General features: G+C 34.4%; 1 protein-coding gene across 1 annotated transcript; it reads left to right on the forward strand.

Annotated features, from left to right (window-relative positions):
• The first annotated feature begins 11,954 nt into the window (after nt 1-11,954).
• On the forward strand, nt 11,955-20,505 carry LOC114183048 (Leucine-rich repeat (LRR) family protein). Its single transcript, XM_028069881.2, has 21 exons — nt 11,955-12,232; nt 12,333-12,405; nt 12,503-12,639; nt 12,735-12,821; nt 12,949-13,024; nt 14,476-14,550; nt 14,671-14,740; nt 14,850-14,927; nt 15,021-15,081; nt 15,209-15,287; nt 15,462-15,552; nt 15,872-15,932; nt 16,051-16,118; nt 16,209-16,279; nt 16,902-17,039; nt 17,505-17,609; nt 18,097-18,221; nt 18,336-18,432; nt 18,943-19,017; nt 19,485-19,540; nt 20,208-20,505. The coding sequence occupies exons 1-21, from the start codon at nt 12,168-12,170 to the stop codon at nt 20,278-20,280; spliced, it is 1,761 nt and encodes a 586-aa protein (XP_027925682.1). The 5' UTR covers nt 11,955-12,167; the 3' UTR covers nt 20,281-20,505.
• The last annotated feature ends 220 nt before the right edge of the window (nt 20,506-20,725 follow it).

Genomic DNA, 20,725 nt, shown 5'->3' on the forward strand with positions numbered 1-20,725 from the left:
TTTTTGACGCACGGGATGTTATGATAGAAGCATGGGAAAATGTTATGTATTGTGAAGATGAGTCGACCTTCACTGATTGTGTTGACCGCCTTCGTCATGTTTGTATTTCATGGCCTTTATTCTTTGAGTATGTCAACGAAAGTTGGACAATTCCTTACAAAAAAATTCTCTGTAAAGGCATGGACAAATCGAGTAATGCATTTAGGAAACACAACATCAAGCATGTATGTTTCATTGTTATTTTCATCAGTTATCTTTTTACTTCACTTATTATATTGTTTATGTTAAATGTAATAACGTTGAGTCAATGCACTAGAGCCTGAAGAAAGTTTTGGAAGTAGTATGAGAGACTTATGCTCATGTTGGGATGCAATTCATAACGTGATTATCCTCCAACATAATGAAATCAAGGCGTCTTTGAAAAAAGTTTAAATCTGATTAGTGACGCGTATAAGGGAGGCTTGTATAAAAGATTTGTTGGAATTGTATCAAGACATGCTTTAGGACTCATTGCTGATGAGGTTGAACGAGTCATGCATATATGATTTGATAGTGGGAGTTGTGGATGTGTGTTGAGAGTGACGTATGGTCTACCATGTGCTTATGAATTAGCACGATACGTCTATAGGGTGATTCTTCCGATTGTTCTTCATATAATGTGGAGTAGATTAAGCTTCTCAAATATTTCATCAAAAGAATCGCTTCCTAGGTTATGCATTGACAAGGAAATTGATATGGTGGTGAATGTTTCAGTGAAGTCGACATTGCAGGAAAAGTAACAATCAAACAAAAGTTACTTGAAATTGTGTGTCCTGCAATGACATCAATGGTGGCTCCAATGCAAAAATTTTAAATCAAAGGTGCATAACATAAAAAAGTTCATCGATTTGAACGGTCCACTAAGCGTGATCCATCCTACTCTGAGCATGTTGACGCCTTCTTTTCTTCCTAGAGTGGTTATTCCTTCAAAAGTGACACGAAATCTAAAAGGAAATGTAAAGAAATTTTTGGATCTATAGAAGAAAGTGCAATTCCCATGTTAGATCAGTTTCATCCTATCTGTCACCCTTACATTGTCAATGTTGTTGATGTGGTTGCTGATGGCCATTGTGGGTAGAGATGTATTGTTGCCTTGTTAGGGATGGGTGAGGAATCATGGCACCTAAACGACATGATCTTTTTAAAGAAGTTAGTCAATGGCGTGATGAATACGCAAGATTAATGGGATTTTATGACCGTCTTGAAGAACTAAGGAAGTCATTGTTAGTGGAGTCGCAAGTATGGGTATTTTATATTTGCTTCTAAAACTTTACTTTTTACTTCTTACGAATACATTGCTTAACCAATATTTATCATTAATTACAAGCTAATATGGATAAGTGGATGACTATACCTGATATGGGCTATGCGATTGCTAATCGATATAATGTCATCTTAGGCTGCTTATCATCATGGCAAAACGTTACAGCTTTTCCACTGCGTACCATACCACCTACTGATTCAAAGCAACATAAACTAATATGTACAGGATATGTTCACAGTTCTCATTTTGTTTAGGTAAAATAATTATTTTATTTTTAATTTGATTTACAATTTCAATGTATTACATCATTCATTTCTTACAGGTTCACCTAAAATATGGTTGTCCTATACCAATGGTAGATATCATATGATCTACACATTGTTATCCCGAGGTTCGAGTTTGGTTTGCATTTTACGTTAACAGGATGCAGACATTTGTGCACTTGATGGGTGTTACTACTAGTTATGTGAACCTGCAGCGAAAATGTGTAGCGAAATGATTAGCGTTTGGAAAAAAACCAAGAGGGAGGGTGAAATGGGTTCTTAATAAAAATTATGCTTTTAAAATTTTTCCCTTTTAATATCAAAGTTCAATTAAAATTTCTTCCTTTATTTTAATAAACACAATAAAATAAAGAGAGTATGGAAGAGAAAATTGCACAAGGTATTTATATTGGTTCAGATCAAAAGACCCTAAGTCCAATTGTTAATCTTAAAAAAATGAGATTAATTTAATCACTAAAATAAATCACGAATACAATCACAGATAAGAAAGTTTAGGGTTTAGAAAACACATCTCTTGAATCACACAATAGATGATGACACCTTCCTTAAAATCCACAAGGGATGAAAACACCTTCCTTGAATCACACAAGGAATGAACACCTCCTTTGAATCACACAAAGGTTGACTGACTTCTCCTAGCAAAAGTAGCAACACTCAATCACTCAAGATCCCACTTGATGAAAGTTATCGTCTACCCACACTAGGTTTTTCAAAGCATTCCCATAGAGAGTTCTCAAGTACTCAGGCTTCTCTAACTTATGTATCTTCGAAATGAAAGCCTACCACTTTATTTATAGAAGCCTATTTAGAAATTAGGTTAAGAATATGAAAAATTTAAGTCACAACTACCACATATAATAGATTATCATAAGTGATAATCGATTATTCTAGAGCAGTTTTTGAAAAACATTGTTTCGCGCTGATAATCGATTATTCCATAGTAGTTTCTGAAAAATATAAAAGAATACTTATGATAATCAATTATCACTTATGATCAGTAGTTGGTTCGAGAGGATGATCAGCCACACTAGGACTGAGACACAGCCTAGACTCGTACGGGAGGCAGCAGTGGAGAATTTTTCGCAATGAGCTAAAGCCTGACGGAGCAATGTCGCATTAAGGTAGAAGGCCTACGGGTCATGAACTTGTTTTTCCAGAGAAGAAGCAATAACGGTATCCGGGAAATAAGCATCGGCTAAGTTTGTGCCAACAGCCGCGGTAAGACAGAGGATGCAAGCGTTATCCAGAATATAATAATCGATTATCATAGTGCATTTTGTAGAACTAAGACTTTCTCTCAATGTTCTGCTGTTTGGGTTATGCCTTTTGACTATTGACCTACTAATTTAACTATCTTAAATAATATACACATATTACAATACTTTAAACAACTACTCTTAATTCTTCAATTAATCTCTTGAATCAAAACATTCTTTTAAGTCTTCATCATTTTTCCATGCATCATTATTAAATTTGTCATACTTCTTCATAAGTCATCATCATTTTTTGATTGAGGACATTGGTGGGGCTGAATTGTGTGCAAGATGTACATTCATGTTAGACCAAAAGAAGGTAATATCACATGTTTCACTATTTATTAAATTTAGTTTTATTTTAGGATTTTAATTCCATCTAACATATATGTATTTAATTCAAATCACAAGGCCTGTTATACAGGATCTTCTCCCAAGAGTGGATCAAAGATTGTGTGTGAGACACTTGTATGCCAATTTTAGGAAGAAATTCTCTGGTAAGAATCTCAAGTGTTTGATGTGGAGGGCAACAGGTTGGACACAACCAGAAGCATGAGAGCAAGGAATGAGGAACATAAAATAAGTGAATGATGATGCTTTCAAATACTTGATAGCAATTTCGCCAAGGTATGCGTTTAATTTTTATTGTCATTGAGTTGCTTTTATCATGAAGCAAACCATTTCATAACCACAAGACTAATTTGTCACTTATTCTGGAGTAGGTATTGGTCACGCTCTAGGTTCATAAACACTACCCAATGTGATACATTGCTAAACAACATGTCTGAGGCCTTTAATAGTGTACTGGTAAATACAAGAGCGAAGTGAATAATCATAATTTTGGAGGAAATAAGGTTGTACATGATGCAGATATGGGAAAAAGAAAGAAAGAAATGTGCATCATATTCACGTTCCATTTGTCCCAAAATTCTGACAAGATTTTCAGCACGAAGTAGAGTTGACAAGACATTGGATTACACCATATACTAATGCCTTGTCCCTACAAAAAAAAATGGCAAGAAGACCAAAGAAGAAAAGAAGATTACAAGAATGAGAGTTAAGAAAGGATGATACACAAATGAGAAAAACGAGTTTATGCAAAAGATGTCGTATATGTAGGCAAGTTAGACATAACAGAAGCAACTGGCCCCAAGCATATCAAGCACAATTAAACTCAACCAGATTGGGTTAACCACATCAACATACTTCAGAGCCACCAACCCAAGCATCACAACCTTCTACTCAATCATCCCAACAACCTTCACAACCATCATATCCTTCTACTTAAGCATCCCACCAACCTTCACAACCATCACAACCTTCTGCTCAAGCATCTCACTAACCTTCACAAGTATCACAACCTTATAATCAAGCAGCCCAACCACATGACATAACATTTGTGCCTTCTATGCATTCATCTATGCAACTCAGTGAAGCACCAAAGCGTTCTACTTAACAATCTCATCAACCAACCCAACGATTACGTGGAAGAGCAATCATGAGCCCAAACTCAATGCAAGGAGGGGATGCATATGAAAACCATGACATGCAACCATTGGTATATAATCTTATCTTTTATTACTTGTTTGATTATTAAGAACTTAATACCACCTGTTTGTATAGCTTTTTGAAAGACTAAATATCAAGTTTTGGACCACTATATTTTGTTATGTGTAATTGTTAAGTGGTAAACCACTTTATTCTATATTTTGTTATGTGTAATTGTTAAGTGGTGAACCACTTTATTCTATTATGTGATATTGTTAAGTGACACTTTATTTTAGTATGTTAAATATTTAAGTGGTGGACCACTTTATTTTGGAATTATGAATATGAAGCAAGTGTTTTATATTTTATGGACCACTTTAATTTATGCTTATCAATATCTATGTTTCAAAACCAATGCTCAAACCAAGTGCTGCAAAAAAATTTAAACAAAGTAACAAATACTACAACATTATCATTGATTTCCAAACATTACATAGAGAACACAACCCACCCTTGTCAACTAAAATAACAACTCTCTCAACTCATCTCTTAATTTTTCATCAACAACATTGGCAGAATAATTATGTTCAATACACAAACCACTCTAGTCAATACCTTAATCATTTTTTCAAAAGACTTAATACATGTCTCCAAATCAAATATTTTCTTCATATCAACAACCGCTTCTTCTACCATCATGCAACTCTTCCCCATTTGTTGTGAATTGACAGTGTCACCACCCCTTGCTTCATTGTTGACAATGGCAACAACCCTTTCTTCAATCTTCACACTTCCACCAACCTTTTCTTCATTCATGACGTTGTCACAACCCTTTTCTTCAATCACAACAGTGATTCCATAACCCTCTTTCTTCAATCCCAACCTCACTAAACCAACTGAAGTAATTGCACCCACCACAGTGTTCACTTCCACTCTATTCAAAAAAGACCATTGACGTCATCAACAACGACAATTTTTTATGTTGTCATTAACAAAAACAAAAGAACCATACAAAAGTTATAAAAGAATATTACCTTGAAGTTTGGGCACCCCTAAATTCTTTTTCCTTTGTTCTTTGTAGTTCTCAACACATATGATGTGATCCCAACAAGGCTTATAGCTTGGGTCAACGCCTAGGCCCAAATCATGCTCAAGGCCCAATACATGGCCCACATGCACCTTCAAGCCCAAGCCCATCAAGAGGCCTAATAACAAGGAGCATGCTAAAAAAGATCCAATTGGGCTTCATTCAAGATGGCCCAAACCCACATGGGCTTCTCATACTCTTCACATGGGCCAAAGAAGATGTGAAGATTTGAAGAGGTGTCTTAGAGAACAATAGAATAGCAATAATATTGGCCCATTGTTTAGGCTTTGCTTTCTAGAATAATAAGTCAAACAATGAGTAGTTCAATTGATAAAATTGGGATTGACTAAGCCCAATAGGAGATTTGGCCATGAGCTATCAAAAGAGCCAAGGTGGACTAAGTGGAAGTCAACACTTCTTCCTACACCTCATGGATCCAAAGCATCCAAGGGTTAGGAATGCTTCCTCCTTTTCCAAGGCATCATCCAATGGCTAAGATCAAGTCTCCTTCTCCAAGCTTGATCTAAGGGCCAAGATCTAGGCCCACTACATCCAATGGCTCTCCTTTCTCATGTGTAAATGGCTTCATATAAAAGCCAAAATTTCACTCATTTGTAGACACTCTTGAATTTTAAGCAATAGATGCAACTTGAGTTGAGAGCACTCCTCCCTCTATTGCCTTTGAGAGTCACCACTTTCTAGAGATTTCCTCTCTCTACCTCTAGCCACCTTCCTTAGGCTAGCATAGATTAGGAAATCCTATCACCTTTTTCACCTTCCATTGCTTGCAAGTGCCTTCCAACTTGCCTCCATTCCTTCATCCATTTTCGCTACCCATGGAGCTCTTCATGCACCTTTGGAGCTCCACCAACATATTTCTTCCCATAATAGCAAGTGGGTGTTACAGTTATACTTCTACACCTACATCCACCACAACACGACACACTAGGGTTCTGCTTTCCCTAAACATTAGAAGTTGAAGATGAAGAAGAATGCCTAAGATTCATGACTCACGCTCACCACAACGAAAGAGAAGAAGATGAATGATTTCACAATTTAGGGATTCAAGCAAAACACCCACATTTCACGTATATCTCCCAAAAATTATAGAGTATTCCATTGCATTTCAAATATAAGTGACACGTATCCGTTACACAAATCAACCTCAACATCTCCAAACATTGTTTAGCCCAACTTAATAGAAAGGGCATGTAACATCCCTACTAAAAATTACTTAAATAAAATAAATAAATAAGAAAAGAACATCAAACGTCAAACTTATATTATTTTCGACACGGAAAAATTCAAAACATAATTCTATGCCCAATAATTCAAACAAACTTAGACTAAGAAACTTATTACAATTTTGTAAGAATTCTGATAAATAATAAAATCATAACAAAATCCCTAGCTCCAACCCAAGCTAGCCCCTCTCTTCGTCTCAAGCATTAGCAGCATCACCTGTATCATCAACTGCTCTCGTGTAAATAATTACACAATTATCACCATGCACAACAGAAAGGGTGAGCTTAATAATAAAAGGAAACACATCAATTAAATAATATAAATACACCAGTTATATTATTAAAGTTAAACCTTGGCCAAGTCCTTAATACCCCAAGGCTTTGCAACCTTCAATTCACACAACATAGTTAGCCATGGACTTAGGATTTATGATGCTCACACGAACCTTCCCGCTCGTGGTTTTACCTCTACGAACCTCCCTGCTCATAGTCCTACTCTACGGACCTACCCGCCCGTAGTCCAACACATGTGATCCACCAGCTACGTACCTTCCCGCACGCAGCATCTCTCAAATGTGAGCACGAAACATACGAACCTACCTCGCTCGTATCCCCACATGAGAGTACTAAGTATGAACCTCCCCACTCATACCATCACGTGTTAACCACCATCCATGAACCTACCCGCTCATGGCAGAGCATCTCCTGATCCACGTCCGCATCACCGCCTACAAATGACACACACCAAACTGCACCAATCTCGCTTAGGCTGCTAGAAGCCTTCGCTCAAGCGATCAGGCCTGACTCGCTTAAGCTGGGCGTTCTCGCTTGAGCGAGTGCGTCACAGGGACAATTCGCGAAGGCTCGCTTAGGCGAGACCTCTCTCGCTTAGGCGAGACTACTCTCGCCCAAAGCCAAAATTCCATCGCTTAGGCGGCGATTCGAGCAAGACACGCAAATCCCTCACAATTTCTCGCTTAGGTGAGTAACCCTCGCCTAAGCGAGATACTCTGTCGCCCAAAAGGTTGGGCTCTCCGCTTGAGCGAGAGGCTCAAGCAGAATCATGGTTAAACCACTACTACTTTCGCCTAGGGGAGACTAGCTCGCTTGAGCGAGAATAACAGAGATTTTCCCTGTTTACGCACTCACCACACCAGAAACCAATGCCAAACCACTTTCCTAACATCACCAAACAATTCTCTAACAATGGCAATTTGCATAAACATGTTCTAACTCAAAGAAATCACTCAAAATTCAAGATTTGATGCAACAATCATACCATACAGGAAAACCCCCATTATTAGCATACAATTACATAAGATATTGTTCTAGAAACCATCAAAATAATGATCCTCTAATTCACTCACATTGAGCACAAAAATTCAGGGCACACAATCAGAAAGAAAATCATGAGAAATGACTCTTAATCATATGCATACATAAAACACAAAATTAGCTCCCCTTACTTGAAATTCCTTGCTCCAATTGGTCCTCTAACCCTAGCTTTGTGCTACCCAAGGCCCTCATTTGCTCTCCCACGAAAATGTAGCTCTTCTCTCAACCCAAAATCACTTTTCCAAAACCCTCCTAATTGCCTTATTTTCTTTTTTATATGGTCCTTAATTATGGTTAATGGTCTAAAAACGAAAATGACATTTAAGTGAGCATAATTACCCTTCAAAGGCCATTATGGGTTGTTTTTCCAGCCTTCCTTGGCTGCCCATTCAACCCACAACCACTCAATCACAAAGTAAGTGCATAACCAATTCAACCAAGTCATGTTTCATGACAATTCCTAAAATTTTATGATTACATTATCACTTCTCACATTCAATCACAACCTTAAAATAATGCACATAATAAAATATTTCCTACAATTGGCATACATAGGACTCAAACCCAAGTCCTCTCACACAAACAAGTACTCTCAACCACTTGAGCTAGTACTTTTTCACATCACAACAATTAACATTAAATGTCATAAAGGCTCCGATTACCCACATTTATTAAATAATTATTTAAATTTCTCGGGTCTTACAGGGCATCTTTGATACCATTTAACAAAATTGGAGACCTAATCGAGACTTATAAAAATAGACTGACCAAATCGATATTTTTAAACAAAAATGGTGACCAAAGACATAATTTAACCTTTATTTAAATATTGAAATGTGATATTAAAAAGTTAAAAATAGATATTATAAGACAAAGATTTAAATTAAACACATATCAAAATTAACAATTTATTCGAATATTTTGTTTTAACTCATCTAATTACTAAAGTATGAAAACTTTATCTTTTAATGAGAAAATTGTAACACTCGTTTTAATATCATAATACTACTAAAATAGGATATTTCATAACTAATAGTCAAAAGCAAATAATACAAGATATATAGTATATTAATACAGTAATCCAAAATATAAAACTATAATAATATAACACATATACATATAAAGCTACTCTACTTTAGTTCTATTCCAAAAGGATACTTAACATGGTTTAATATCGCCCCATGACTCAAAAAGTTGACTTTCTATGCACAAGAGGTGCCCTTACACATGCATTTTCATTTGCTCACACTAATAAGATGATCATTGCAAAAAGAATAAGACAAACACAACAACAACAACACATAGCAGGGTAAGCTAGCTGCAAAAGAGGTAACATACATCTACAATATAATAAGTCATTCAATTATCACATAAATTCCTACATATAATCAAACTCTTATAGACTCAATTTATTTGGATAAGTGCACTTAAGTAAGACCCGTGAAGCCAAGCACTTGTGGTGGTAAAATACTGCTTTACCTAGCTGTCATACATAAGGATAGTTCCTGACACGACCATAAGAACCCCGAGACCATCCCTATGACAAGACATCCTATCACCCTAACCACCTAACTATTTTCCATTACATGAGTATGAATGGTTAGTAGAATTCAGGATAGCTTCACATAATGGAACAATCCTTACCTCACTGCACATCTTACTAAAAGATGTAGAACAGATGGCACCCTACGACATCAGAGGTGCACCCAACGTTGGCTCTATAGGGGCTTGGCACCTATCGAGCCATACTGAAGCCCAACGAGGAGGCCCCTAGTATACCTATAGAATAAAATGTTGATAATTTTGCCCAATAGCAAAGGTTGGCACCCAATGCCACAAAGTTAGTGAGCTCTTTGACTTTGGTTTTGCCTAACGGAACACATGCTCGTCAAATGAAAACCATTTAAGAGGCTCACTATCAAAGTGTCGCCTAGCGACACAATCTAACGACCAACGACTTAGAGCAAAAATGCTCCCAGACTTGAAATTTTGTTTTGGCACTTGACACCCATTAATACTGCCTTACCATGACAATAAAAATGTTGAATGAGAGAATCCCACTCGCTCAATTGCTTAAATTGGTACTTTCTACTTTCTTCTTTAGCTCAAAGACACTTTAAACACTTTCTAAGTGGTGCCAATTTGCCCAATTCCTCAAATTGTAACTCTCTTATTAAACCTTACATCAAAATCCCAATCCAACACATAATAGCACAACAATAACATGTTGATCACAACTTTCTCAGTTAAATAATACATATTCATTAACTTATCGAAAACTATAAACTATCTATTCATCCACAAGCAATATTAAAATTCAATTACCAATTCACACAATCAAAAATATAAACTAGCTTCCCTTACCTTTTAAACAACTCTAATAACTCTAAAAGCATCACAACTCCTTTAGTTTCACATGATGCTCTATCTTTACATAAAAACATCACAAGAATTATTAGATCATACTACTATGAACATTGATCAGCAGAGACTCATATTAATTACTTAAACAATATGTGCAACCAAAAGAGGACCACATGCAAAGATAAAATAGTTTGGACCGAGAGAAAAAGTGCAGAAAGCTAACTTACGTAAATGAAATGTTAGCATAGACACATGTTTTAGGCACATTTACTTGTGGTTTATAAGGTTAACTTTGTGTGTGTATATATAACGCATATCTTGTCACATTTTATACACACTCAATAATATATAATCCCCTTCTTCATATATTTATTTGTTTTCGACATGGTATCAAGAACATCAAATTGAGAAGAGATTCTTGCAATAGTTCATCTTTCCTAAACCTTAATCTCTAAGCCTTTTTCACAAATTTTATGATTAAGAAAGGATTCTTGAAGTACGTTCCTTTTTTTCCGAAACCCCAAGCCCTAAGCCATAAACCCTAAGCCCTAAGCCTTTTTCACAATTTTTGAGGTTTCACCCGATCACAATTTTATTTTCTACTTTGAAGAGTTTTTTGAGGTTATGCACCATGTTCTTTATGTCATTTGAAGGTATTTGAAATCCTCTAATATTATGTTTGTATTATGTTTTGTTTGTTGCTTTTGTTCTGTGGTTCGCTTTTGTATTCAATTTGTTATGACAACTTGTAAACTCTTTAGTCTATTACTGTGCAGTTGGATGGTAAAACTTATTTCTATTAGTGTGTTGTTATGAATTTTTTTTTTCGTGGAAAGTCCATGTGGTGTTATATTTCAGGTGTTAAAACAAAACTAATTGACACTAAAGAAAATGATTACGCTAATGCTTTAGAGGTCTGGGAAGTTGATAACTCTAAAATTATCACCTAAATCAATAATTTTGTCATACACTCGATTAATGCTTAATTGACAAAATATGTTATTGCAAAGGAGGTATGAGATCACTTATCTCGATTGTATACACAATCTAATTTTTTCAAAGAAAATAAATTTAAGATATATGTTCATGCACTAAAACAAGATGACATGAACATTCAGAGACTGAAGCACTGAAACAAAAGGAAAAATTTTATTCATATATAACTTAAATAATTGACAATAGCGGAAAGATTAATTAGATCTAATTTTAATTTTTATAATATTCTTAGCTCTTATAAAATGTAAAATTTTTAATTTTAATTTTTGTAAAATATTTTTATTAATTTTTTTATTCTTCCAAAAATTTAAATAACTGAATCTAGTTCATTAATATTTGTTTAAAATAAATGAATAATATTAACCTTGTTACTTTTAAGAGTTTCTAAAATAATACAAACTAACGTTGCATTACAAGTAAATAAGTAATTTCTCATCTAATATTATATTATAGATTAAAAAATTCATAATTTTCTTTCACAAAAACTACAATAAAAATATACTCATTTTATCATATGTAAGCGTAATGAATTTGTTAAATACAATATCCTATTGAGATATTTTAAGTTTTAGTTTAGCCATTGCTTTAACATTACTTTTTATGTTTTAACACCAAGCTGAATTGAAATTGCACCAAATGGGAGAAAAGCAGTTCATTTAAACACTGTCATGTTCTTGATTTCATAGGCACACTTCTGAAGTTCTGATGCTATGAAAGAATCATTGTTATAATTATTATATTATTCTTTCGAAAATCATTTGAAATTTGGAACGCATTCTTCGTCTCCGCTGGATCTGATCTGAACACGGTGCCATGAATCGGTTGCTGAAAGCGGCGAGAGCGTCTGGTTCTCTCAACCTCTCCAATCGTTCCCTCACGTAAGCCCTATCCAATTCTTTCCACTGCTCCGTTCATTTTTATGTTTTCCGTTATTCCAATTCAGTCGAGGATTGCTATTGCTGTTGTTTCGATTTACAGAGAAATTCCCGACGAGGTTTACCGGAATCTGGAGGGGCTCGGCGGCGGCGGCGACGACGACAAGTGGTGGGAGGTAACGTACATTTCAAATTGAACAGAAGTTTCATTATGAATAGGAAAACGGAATGAAATTTAAAATGGAATGAAATGCATTTGAACGAGATTTACAGGCTGTGGAGCTTCAGAAGCTTATTCTGGCTCACAATAGTATTGGATCGTTGAAGGAAGATCTGAAAAATTTGCCTTTTCTCGTTGTGCTGAATCTAAGCCACAACTGTCTCACGCAGCTTCCATCTGCTATCGGAGAGTGAGTTTTTGTAACGCTCCAGTTTTGCTTGTTACTGTTTTCAGTTTGAAAATGTGTTGCTGGATTTTTCATTGTTGTTTGTTTCTTATGTGTAGGTTGCCTCAGTTGAAGATGTTGGATGTTTCGTTCAATTCAATAATTGAAATACCGGAGGAGATTGGATCGGCAGCATCGCTTGTTAAGTATGCTGAATTCTGTTTCTTTTTCTTTCGTAGGTTGATTGATATGAGGAAGTTTGCTTCCCTTTGTACTTACTCTGTTTGCATGTGTGACTTGCGTTGCGCTCGGCTTTTGCATTTGCTTGTTTAGGCTTGATTGTTCAAATAATAGGCTCACGGAGCTTCCAAGCTCTCTCGGCAGATGCTTAGAATTGTCGGACTTAAAGGTAATGACTATGTCTTGCTGAAACTTCGGAGTGTAGATGTTAGTTGTGTAATTGACTTATGCTGCTCATCTTACACAAAAGGGTTTTTTTTTTTTTTCAAATTGTGCTTGTGATATTGTGAATTAGACCTTGAAATGCTATCAAGTTTATTTACTATTTTGACGCCTATAAAAGGCATTGTTTATGGAGCCCACTAGAAAGAAAGTATGGACACAACACAACATGGAGTAGTGATGTCTGACAAATTTTAAAAATTATGGAACGTGAAACATCTATTATAATTTTAAAATATAAAATTAGTATAACATTATAATAAATCACAAGTCTTAAACCAATATCGGGAAATGTGTAAAACGAAAAAAGAAAAATCAAAGAGAACCAATGTTTTAAAAGTGAGCTTGATTCATAGTAGGAATAATAAAATGTTATAAATATTACTAATACTAATCTAATTATTGTGATATTTGTCATTTGTATTGTAATAAAATTGTAAAATATAAAAGAGAAAAAATGGGTACAGCTACTTCTTTGAAGTGTTCAAGCTTCTTTATGGTTCACTTTGTTCTATGTTTATGTTAAACATTCTAATTGATATCATTGGGATACTTCTAAGACCAGTATCCAAATTCCAAACTGCACTACAATTAATGGAGTAATTTTTCTTTTGGGTGCATGATTAAGGAAGTAGTTTCCTTTCTGATAACAGTGATGTACTGCAATTTGTTGGCCAAATTATTTTCTTGTTCCAAGAAGATTTGTTCAATTCCTGTCACTGGCACTGCCAAAGAATTAATTACTTTCCTGTTAACTGTCATATGTATGTGGCATTTCTCTCTACTCTACAAGTTTACATCTCCTTTTGACATATTACCCTTCCATTTGTGAAATTTCTTCTCGCCTCTTCAAAATTGTAGATTTCTTAAAAGAGAATTAAGCTTGAACCTATTTTTGTGACATCACATGAATGAAACCAAGCTGATGCTGTGCAGACTGTCGATCATCTTTATCTTTACAGCTACAATTACTCATTACCTGACTTCAAAATATAAATGGACAGTGATATTGATGATAGATTTTGTCAAGATCCCCTGACTTCACTAGATGGTCTTGGTCTTGATAATGGTCTTCACCTGATATATATTATGTCCCTATGACCCCAAAGTTAAACGAATGGAGCACAATTTTAGTGTATAGATTCTGTAGTTTACCTTTTCGTGATTATATATTTTTATTTCTTGGTCCTTGATTTAGGTCATTCAGCATACTTAATCTATTGATGAAGATTGTGTTTAATTTAAATTGGGGGCTGTGAATTTTTCCTTACATACATTGCCTGGCTTTACAATTGAACTGAAATCAATTACAACTTTTTTTTCTATTTATTGGTGTAAATCTTTATTCATGTGAAATTCTTGTACGTGCTGTTTGATGAAGTGAGGCTTATAATGCAGGGATCAAACAATCTTTTTACCAGCTTGCCAGAAGATTTGGCAAATTGTTCTAAATTATCTAAGCTAGATATGGAGGTAGTAATTAGTAGCAAAAAATTAGTGTATTAATTAGCTGCAAACATCTCCTTAAACCATTACAAAATTATTGTTTCATTAACTAGTGCTCTCTGTACATTACCTTTTTGTCTTTGTTAGGGAAACAAGCTAACAGTGATATCAGAAAATCTCATTTCATCATGGACCATGCTTACCGAATTCAATGCATGTAAGGTCCTTTATTCTCTAAAGTCACGTGCATAATATCAATTAATTTTATTCCTATTTGTAAATCTTTTGATATGGCAAATGTTTTTTCATTGTTACACTTGCTACAGCAAAAAATTTGCTGACAGTGTTACCAGTCAGCATTGGAAGCCTTTCACGTCTAATTCGTCTTGACCTTCTTCAAAATAGTGAGTTTTTTAAACAATGGTCAACTTTCTTTTTTCTTTTGGTTTCTCCATTATACATTCTCACTTAGAAATTATATGTTTCAATCTGTGCAGGAGTATCGGCAATCCCTTCATCAATCAATGGTTGTCATTCACTTACAGAGCTTTATTTGGGGTCAAATTCTAACCTATTCCGATGCAAGTCTTCATATTATTAAAAGCATACTGTGCGATGTTTTTTTTTTCTGCTTAAACCACTGCATTTCTCATACATTTTGTGTTTATTTTTCCTCTCAATTTAGGAATAACAATATTTCTACCGTACCAGTGGAGATAGGGGCCCTTTCTCGACTTGGGACTTTAGATCTTCACTCTAACCAGGTAGGAAGTAGCGTGTTTAGAAACAATATTTAGTGGAAATAATTGATTGTTAATGCTCTCTATTCTCTTGAAGCTAAAAAAAGTATTGCAATTTTCGTCTCCTGATAGTTTGTACTCTTCTCCCTCAATACTTGATTATTAATTCAATTGTTTATTGATGTTGTGTATTCACAGCTGAAGGACTATCCAGTAGAGGCATGCAAGTTGAGTCTTTTAGTTTTAGATCTTTCAAATAATTCATTGAGTGGGTTACCCCCTGAAATGGGTAAGGTCAGCAAGTTTTGGTACTATGATAAATATAGTTTCTTTATTTTGAAAAAAAAAAAATTGTAACTAAAAAGTATACTAGTCTACAGTAAATATGCAATGATTGTAATTTTTTTATCTCAACTCTCTACTGATTTCAGTATCTAAAAGAATTGCAAAGAAATTGATAAGTAGTAAAATTCTAAAACAGGGCATCATTGTCTGTGATAACGAGTTCTAAATAAAAATAATTTCAGGTGCTGGACCTGGATTATACTTCATTGTCTTCTCAATGCTCTTTGCTAACAATGAATCTCTACCTTTTGCTTCTTGTTTAGGAAAAATGACTACATTGAGAAAACTTCTGCTTAGTGGAAATCCTTTGAGAACTCTTCGAAGGTACAGAAAATGGTCCTTTCAGAGGTTAACATTAGTGTGTTGATATATATATATATATATATATATATATATATATATACATTTTTTTTCCTCTAATATTTTTTTTTCTTCTCACCAGCTCATTAGTATCTGGACCTACACCAGCATTACTTAAATTTCTCCGAAGCAGACTCTCTGTGGATGAAGGTATCTTACAATGTTAGATCCATTATGCATTTTACTTCAATTTCAATATGTTACTGATGTTAGGTATAATATTGTAAAATTCTTCTGCAGATTCTGAAGCTGTAACCCCATCAAAAGAAGAGGTGATTGCAATGGCTACCCGATTATCTATCACTTCAAAGGTGTTGCTTCTCTTAAAAGGAAAATATTCATTCCATAGATTTCTTTTTTATGATAAGCTGTTTGTAGACTGTGTCAGTGTGTTGATATAAGAATGTGCATTAATTGCTTCAACACGGTTGGAAAGTCACTTTGTACTGTTGCATAGACCAAATAATACCCGTGCTAATTAGTTGCTCAAAATTACTTGGTTTTTCCAAGGAACTCATTCTTTATGTTTTCTTCTGCTTATAGAGGTTAGTAGGATACTGTATGATACTTAAATGTTCTAGTGAAAATTCAACTATCGAAGTCAGGCACATCGCGTTGTGCCAGAAATAGGGGAAAAAGGGACAAAATCTTTTTTTTCTTTTTAACTTTTTGTAAGAATTTCAGAATCTTTTGGGGATAAAAATAACAAAAAAACGAGTATGTTTGTTATGTACCAATCATGATGTTAATATTGAAGTTGATTACATTGTAGTTTGACAATGGGTTAATGTTATTGTGTTTTTCTAATGTGTGATCACATTATCGTCTAACTAAAAAAATATTTCTTTGTTAACTTGCTTAACTTTCATTGAGTTTCTTTACCCAGACATTCGTTTCCCCTCTAATTACCGATCTATTTATAATTGTCTTCAGGAACTTTCTATGCAAGGGTTGGGATTAACTGCTGTCCCATCAGAAGTGTGGGAATCAGGGGAGGTCATAAAACTTGATCTTTCAAGAAACTCCATCCAGGAGCTGCCTGTTCAACTTTCTTCTTGTGTTTCACTCCAGGTTAAACCTTATCTTCTGGTTTTCATAAGGATTGTAATTTTTTGTACCATTTTCTTGTTTTTGTTCATATTTTTCCATGTACCATAAATTATAGTTTACAAATTTTTTTTTGCAATTATGCCACTCTTGTGTTTGCGCTGATATTATACAACAAAAATGATCCTTAACATTCCACTAAATTGGAAGGAAAATGTTTTTCAGTTACCTTCATTTTCTTTGTATATAGATAAACATTTTTCATATGGTAAACCCTTTTCTTTCTGTGGAGTGATTATTTCATGAAGATTCAGTCTCAAAGCAATTTATGGATATATTAATGATAATATGTTTCCAGATTTAATGATCATTTGTTGATTGATAGATGTTTGAGGGTTAGGAAGATTGCTTAGGTATTCTGATCATAAATGGACCTGCTACAGATTGAAAATGCTGTATTAATTCGTTTGTACATCGTACACTTTACAGACATTGATTTTATCTAAGAATCAGATTATAGAGTGGCCAAGTTCAGTTCTTAAATCACTTTCAAGCCTTTCATGTTTGAAGATGGACAACAATTCCCTCAGACAGGTAACAACTAATGATCCTGAGAGGTTCTCTTTGTTCTTTTTCTTATAAAATGAATGGTGGTATCAACATGTATATAGACCGTTAATGGAGATAATACTTTATGAATACTTAATATGGTTTTTCAAATTGTAAAATACATAGAAATAATGTTTTATCTCTCGTTGATGGTCATTGCTTTTCATACAATTTAGAGTTATCTTAGAATAAATAAAAGGCCAATATATGTTTTAATTCCTGCATAGTTATATAATTGACAAGTTGAAGTGATATATGGCCAAAATAATTAGTAATTAGTTTATAATAGGCATGTACTCTGCTGCATGTTATGAAACATTTTGATATATTAATTTCTCTCGGTATCTGTCAGTGATTTTAGTGAGAGAAACCCTGTTGGTTGTGAAATTTCTTTGTTCACATGCTTTGTTATCTGCCATAAATATAAATCACATGATGGTGTGACTGACCTTATCTGTCATTTGAACTATAGATACCTTCCGATGGCTTTGAAGTGGTGCCTAAGCTTCAGATCCTGGATCTAAGCGGTAATGCAGCTTCATTACTAGATGGACCTGCATTTTCTAATTTGCCTTACCTGCAAGAGCTTTACCTAAGGTTGGTTATGTCAAGTGTGAGAAGATAACTTCACACACATACACAGATTTAACTTTCATATTCCTTTATCTTCTTGGTAGCCTGTGCTTAACTTACACATCACAAAACTAACAGAAGAATGAAGCTCAGTGAAGTTCCATCAGATATAGTGGGGCTGCATCAGCTACGGATCCTTGACTTGAGTCAGAATTCCCTTCAATCAATTCCAGTGGTAACATTTCTTCTATGACTCGAAAACAGGGATTAAGCTTGTGTAGCTGCTTTCTTATTTATATCTCGTGAAAAGTTATGATAATATCCTTGAGCTTTACATCGTTTAGATAATGACAATAACTAGGGATCAGCTGTTTGTATGTGTGCCTATTGAGTTCAAATCATATAGATAATGTGCTCACAATAACAAGTTCATAAAATTGAATTTTTTTCTACCATAGACTTGTGATTGAAGAAAAATGTCATATTTCTATCTTTCGCTCTGTTAAATTCCTTAACATGCTTTCTTAAATTATTGGTGATCAGAAAGCTGAATTTCAAGTATAATTTGACCTCTCGAGTTTGAGTCATGTAGATGCACGAAGTAATGGAAACTTAGCTCCTAAAACTTGTCTTTTGCAGTATCCTACGAACTATTTAACTAATTTTTTTCTATTACCTTTTTTTTTTCCTTTGCTTACATATGAACTTCTTTTTTTCCTTTGCTTACGCATGAACTTGTTTTCAGGGGTTAAAGAATCTCACTTCTCTCAAGGAGCTTGACCTATCTGATAACGACATCTCAGTTCTTCCACCTGAGCTGGTGAGAAATATATACAGTCCCTCTCTCAAAAGGGGAGAGTGGGTGTTAATTTTGTTGACCTAACTGACAAAACTCCCAGCTACGTATAAGTAATTATTTAAGTAGAATCCAAGCAATATAGCTTAATAAAAAAATAATTAACATAATAAAAATATGTACATAATTAGTTAAGAAACAGGTTTAATATTAATAAAAGAGGTTAGGAGACAGAAATGACACTTGATAGTGGATTCTAATTAAAATAAAGGGGTGGTTTCATTTCTTTACTGTGACAGTATTTCCCATTCAAATGTATTCCGAGAAATAGTGGGTGATAAAATAAGTCCCACTGGTGGGCCTGTAAAAAGGGTCAAACAGGAAATTTTGGTTGAGTTTATTTTGACTCTGTCTCCATGAGGTCACTTATCATCTGCATCCTTGATATCACTTTGATTCATTGTATTTATTTTAGAAATTTATTTGATTAGGGTTTGCTGGAACCAAGCCTACAGGCGTTGAGACTTGATGGGAATCCTCTTAGAAGGTAACCTCCCCCTGCCCCAACCTTTCCATGTGCTTTCTAAAAATGGAGAACTATTTCTTTGGAAACATTCTGGGTTTTGCAAGTATAGTTGCTGTTTGCCTATGCTATATTTATGCTTCAGATTTAACAATCTTTCAAATGTGGAAAGATAAATTCTAAAGGTCAAGGCCAAGAGTTACATTTTAAATTTATTCCCCCTTTCTTCTGCCTTTTTCATAATTAACATTGTGTTCTTGATTGAATTGGATAGTGCTTCGACGCATCTGTGACTCACCAATTTAACTATGTTTACACGTACTTAGTATTAAATTACACGATTATTACCATGTTGTTTAGCACTTTCTCAACTTACCCTGAATTTTGGATTGGAGTGAAAAATATTAAACTTTGTGAACTTCCCTTAATTTAACTTGAGTTTTAGACATATAATTGAGCAAGTGGTAAACTGCAAAGGGTATAGTGTAATTACCCTTACTATTAGATACGGTTTTACTTAACCAACTGGACTGCAAAAGTAAAATTCTGTGCAGCTTGAGTTCCTAACAAAGCAGAAATAAAAATATAGGGATAAGCTAGATCTCAACATATGGGAAAGCTAGGTGTCCAAAATGAACTGATAATTGATAACCATGATTGGTGAAAATTGATGTTTCTTCACTTGTTGCAGCATTCGAAGGACTGTCTTGTCTAAAGGAACTAAAGGTGTTCTGAACTATTTGAAGGACAAATTGCCAGAGTAGTTTTCTTTTTTTTTCCTCCTCTGAAAAGTGTGATGTTTATTTAACATGAACAACAATATTTAAAGTGTTCAATTTTTTTCCTGGTGTCACACTCTTGTGTTAGTGCTTCATTTTGTTCAATTATTGTCCGATGTTGTACCTCTGTTTTTGTGTGTTATTTCATGTAACTTGTTCTTAATTTGAATGGTTAATATTACAAAGAAATTTCCATGGCTTGATCTTTAATTTATTTCTGATTTTGATTTTCAATTTTTTGTAAAAGATGCATGATTTTGGCTTGATCTTTAATTATTTTCTGATTTTAATTCTATTTTGATCTTATTGAATCCTAGATCTAACATTTATTTAAGATATCATAGGGAAGCAATCTATTTGAAATATAAAAAATTAAATAAACAAATGTATGCAAAATTAAGGATTAAATTAACATTGCAGATTTTTAAAG

This window comes from Vigna unguiculata, chromosome 5, assembly GCF_037176805.1.
Source record: "Vigna unguiculata cultivar grain cowpea cultivar isolate G323 ecotype 2 chromosome 5, ASM3717680v1, whole genome shotgun sequence".
Classification (NCBI taxonomy): domain Eukaryota; kingdom Viridiplantae; phylum Streptophyta; class Magnoliopsida; order Fabales; family Fabaceae; genus Vigna; species Vigna unguiculata.

Coding starts and splice junctions, on each gene's coding strand:
- LOC114183048 (XM_028069881.2), top strand. CDS start 12,168: ATGAATCGGTTGCTGAAAGCGGCGAGAGCGTCTGGTTCTCTCAACCTC. Junction 12,233..12,332: donor CTCTCCAATCGTTCCCTCAC/GTAAGCCCTATC, acceptor TTCGATTTACAG/AGAAATTCCCGACGAGGTTT. Junction 16,119..16,208: donor CAGACTCTCTGTGGATGAAG/GTATCTTACAAT, acceptor ATTCTTCTGCAG/ATTCTGAAGCTGTAACCCCA.